Below are 3,981 nucleotides of genomic sequence, written 5' to 3' on the forward strand. Positions count from 1 at the left end.
TTAATACATAACTTCCTAGTCCGGCGTGCAAACCGGTCTGTAAATTTATTCATAGCACGCATAATATACACAAGTTTAAAAACACTACTATTAGTAAGGAGACTACGACAATCAACAAGAAGGTCGCTACATCTCTATCCGGCCGAGTGACCGACTCCGTTAACAAAATATACCACTTGAAGGCAATCACTAACAAACAAAACTTTGGACAAGTTCAACTCCCTGGCTCAGGAAATAGCCAAAAAAAAAAAAAGAATCATGGCTTCGGCACAAACTGCATCAGGAGCTAGTCCAAAATCTGCACGAGAAAACTTTATTCCTCCTGCAACATCACATAAGACCATACCAACATCACTTTTATTCGTTCATCGATCATTACCATTTCATATCCCCATTTTCCCACTTCACCATCAACTATTAATCCGAAACTTCAGAAACTGAATGATGTTAAAATTGTTTCTCGAAATCAACTCCTCGGCGGTAGACAATCACGTCAATCACTCTTCAGGTATGCATCTTTTTTAAAATTTAGGGTTTTTTTCTTCAATTCAGTCAATGGTTACTGGCAATTGTTTCTCTCATTTTTTTTTATATTGTATCTGTGATTATTAGGGTTACCCCTGGAAGTTTAATTGGCCCTAATGTATCACATAATCCACACAAATTATTTGGATATAAAATTATCAGTTGGGATTATTGAACTTATGGGCATGTATTATTGCAGAAGATGAAGTGCAGCAATATGAGAAACAAGGAGATGTTGGTAACATATTTATGATACTCTTCAATTTGGTACATAAGGTACAAATCGACTACATTTGTCTACTGAAACTTTGTCTGTTTGATTTTCTTTTTCTAATGTCGTTTCTGAATTTGATTTTGCTTCACTTGCTTCTATATGATAATTTTCTAAGGCACAAATCGACTATGTTCTTCAAATTCCTGGATATATTATGCGAAACTCAACAAATGATTTCCAATGTAAGTTTGTCAAAGTTCATTTGCTTTCAGTTATTTATGGGTTTCAGGAAAGTAGAGGAACAGTTCAATTTAGAGCCGTATGTGTTTGTGAAAATGCTTAAGAAAATTTAAACATTAAATTCACATTAAATTTTCTTAAGCATTTTCACAAACACATACGGCTCTAAATTGAACTGTTCCTCTACTTTCCTGAAACCCATAAATAACTCTTCACAAACACTGAAGAGTTGTTACTGATGGCAACTAAATTGGTCACTCTGAGGTTTAGAGTTTTTTTTTAGGAGTTGAGAGATCAAGATTTAATTTTCATTTGGTTTGGTTTACAGTGAATTAACACGATCTTGCTTTACAGATTTGATAAGGACCTTAGCAGAATAAAGAATCTGTTATGGATTGATGTATTGGTTTATCTGATAGGCTGTGGCAGGTTGCGTAGGGCAAAGATATTTGATTAACGAGCGTGATAGAATCACTGGAAAGGTAATTTTCATGTTCGTAATATATTATGGTAAGTGTTTTGTTGGAATTAGGGTACAGAAAATTATAAGGGGGTCGCCAAAACTAGAGAAACCAATTGTTGTTGTATCAATGGTTATCATGTTGGAGAATAGAAGTGGGAAAGTGTCTATTAGTTCCATTTCTATTAAACACAAAATTAGCTGCACCGCAAACACGAATTTAGCTGCACCGACACGGGGTACAAATCCTGTTTCGCTTAGGCAGGGGTATGTTGCCATTAATGTACATCTGGCTAACATTTTATCACTTGGATTTGTCTTTTAGCTTCGAGAAAATGATTTCACAACTACAGTGATGATACAAAGAATCCCTTTAGTTAAGTCCGAACTCTTAGTTCCTTTATGTTTGGATTTCTACTTCGCTTGATCGATTAAATGTAGTTTGGTCAGGTATATGAAATACCTAATGTTTCTCTCAACTTTGTTGTTTGTTTGACATTCATTGTGTATACTAGCTTTATATTTGACAGTAGCTTATATAATTAAACAAACCGAAAAGCAATCATTTGTGACTTCCTTCTCGCATTTAATTCTCTGGATGTAATTTGATATCGGGGAAGGATCTGTTGACATAATTATAATGACATAATCCGTTGACATGGTTATCATTTTCTCTATCAAACCCAAGCGGCAATGAATTTAAAGTTAATATTTTGGCGACATATTCCCCGTAAAAAACTCTACATTCCTCCAAAAAATGAGAGAATTCCGAAATACGAAACTTCACCATCCACAAATTTTAATTTCAACCGTTAATCTTCAAAGGTCGATATTCAAAATGGTAGATGATGGTCTTATACATCTCGGAATGCTCTCATTTTTGGTGGGAGTATAAAGACTTATAATAAGAACATGTCATCAAAAAATTAGCCTCAAATTAATTGCTCGTTGGATTTGGTAGAGAAAATGGCGCTAAAATGTCAAGATTATGTCATTATAACCATGTCAACGGATCCTACCCCTTTGATATCATGCTTTCTTTGCTAAGTGTTAGTTTTTCTGATATCTTTCCGCTGATTTATACCACTTAAACAGGTTGAAATCGTACGTCAGAATTGATTTGGATAATGTGACCGCGTCCTGCTTACACTCTGGGAAGATGGCGAGGTTCTAAAAACATCATCTGAAGTTGGGTAATACTTTAGCTTTTCAGCTTATTGAAACCGAGAATGATTTGATGGAAGAAAGGGACTGACTGAAACAATGGAATTTGAGCAAGCACACTTAATCGAAGAGTTGAATATTCTGTGGAAGGAGAGTTCACAGTATGTATAATTACTGATGAATGGAGAATTCGTATCAGCATGAAAATTTATGTGAACCTTCATAGAGGGACCAACAAATTAAGAATCCAGCTCTATTTGATTGTATCCTGGCTGCGGAAGACAATGTTGCAGGTTTTTTCATCAATGTAAGTGAGAATGGACTTGAGGATGCTAAAACATTGATTAGGTTAAACTGGAGACAGCTAAAACAATTATGGACTTGCAAGATAACTTCACCACACTACAACAGGAACTCCAGGAGAGATTATGTCATACTGCGGAACCAAGTATGTGATTGGGAAATAGTATAGCTAGCAGAGAATAGGAAATAAAGGCATTGACTGAGAAAACGAAGAAAGATGCATACATAAAGAGTGAAATCTTGGAACTAACACCCTGCATTGCAGATGGTTGTAGATCCCTTGAGGATGCTTACCGATCAGGTAATGGAAAGAGAGTGAAGTTTGGAGTACTGGGCATGTTAAGATGGTTGGAAAATGTTCAGTTCATAGAAGCTATCAAGAAATCTGAAGAATAATGGAACAACACAAGCTAGGAACTTGAAATCAAAAGGGATTAACAGACATCAAAATGTAAAAAATAAATAAAAAAGTCACGAATATATACAAATATATGTTTATTTTGCGGTATGTATCCATACTTTTTTAATGAAAATCGACCAATATGATAACGAACATCCGATGAAAATAACATGTTCCCGGTGCGGAGCACGGGTTGCTATCTAGTATAGATGATGGATGGATGCATGATTTTCAAGTAATTAGAGCAAGTCTTATGGTGGAATCCTTCCATCTTCCACGCCACCTCAGCACTTGGAAGTGTGGATGAAAGCGCAAGTGTAATGGTGGAATAGTAGAAACGTTATTTTTAATGGAGTTAAAAAAACGCAATTAAGAATGGAGCTTTTTTTCAGCCGTTAGATTTCAACAACTCATTTTAAATCCACAGATTAAAAAAAACACAATTCTTAATTGCGTTTTTTTTTTTGCTTCATTCTTAATTGCGTTTAACGCTATTCTTATTAGCGTTCAGATGGATTCCACGAAACCGTGGAACCTTGCTTGGATTTTCTGTGGAAGACCCCAACTCGGAAGCCCCTAGACTTGACATTCCATGGTTTTTCCACACTTGAAATAGTTTGGATTTCACCATAAGACTTTCTCTTATGATGATAATTAAAATCATGAGAGTGAAAC

General features: G+C 35.4%; 1 protein-coding gene across 4 annotated transcripts; it reads left to right on the plus strand.

The window, feature by feature from the left end:
* The first annotated feature begins 250 nt into the window (after positions 1 to 250).
* Positions 251 to 3,454, plus strand: LOC113287442. 4 transcript variants are annotated; one of them, XR_003330058.1, is made up of 5 exons: positions 251 to 508; positions 725 to 801; positions 915 to 981; positions 1,334 to 1,461; positions 2,535 to 3,454. XR_003330058.1 is itself a non-coding variant. In XM_026536204.1 (4 exons), exons 1-4 carry the CDS (start codon positions 442 to 444, stop codon positions 2,556 to 2,558), a joined length of 411 nt encoding a protein of 136 aa, XP_026391989.1. In that variant the 5' UTR covers positions 251 to 441; the 3' UTR covers positions 2,559 to 3,454. The 4 variants fall into 4 exon arrangements, 2 of the variants coding, with proteins under 2 accessions (XP_026391989.1, XP_026391990.1); XR_003330059.1 differs by having other exon boundaries at positions 1,399 to 1,461; XM_026536204.1 differs by having other exon boundaries at positions 725 to 981; positions 1,399 to 1,461.
* Positions 3,455 to 3,981: the final 527 nt, after the last annotated feature.

This window comes from Papaver somniferum, chromosome 6 (assembly GCF_003573695.1).
Source record: "Papaver somniferum cultivar HN1 chromosome 6, ASM357369v1, whole genome shotgun sequence".
In the NCBI taxonomy this organism is placed as follows: Eukaryota; Viridiplantae; Streptophyta; class Magnoliopsida; order Ranunculales; family Papaveraceae; genus Papaver; species Papaver somniferum.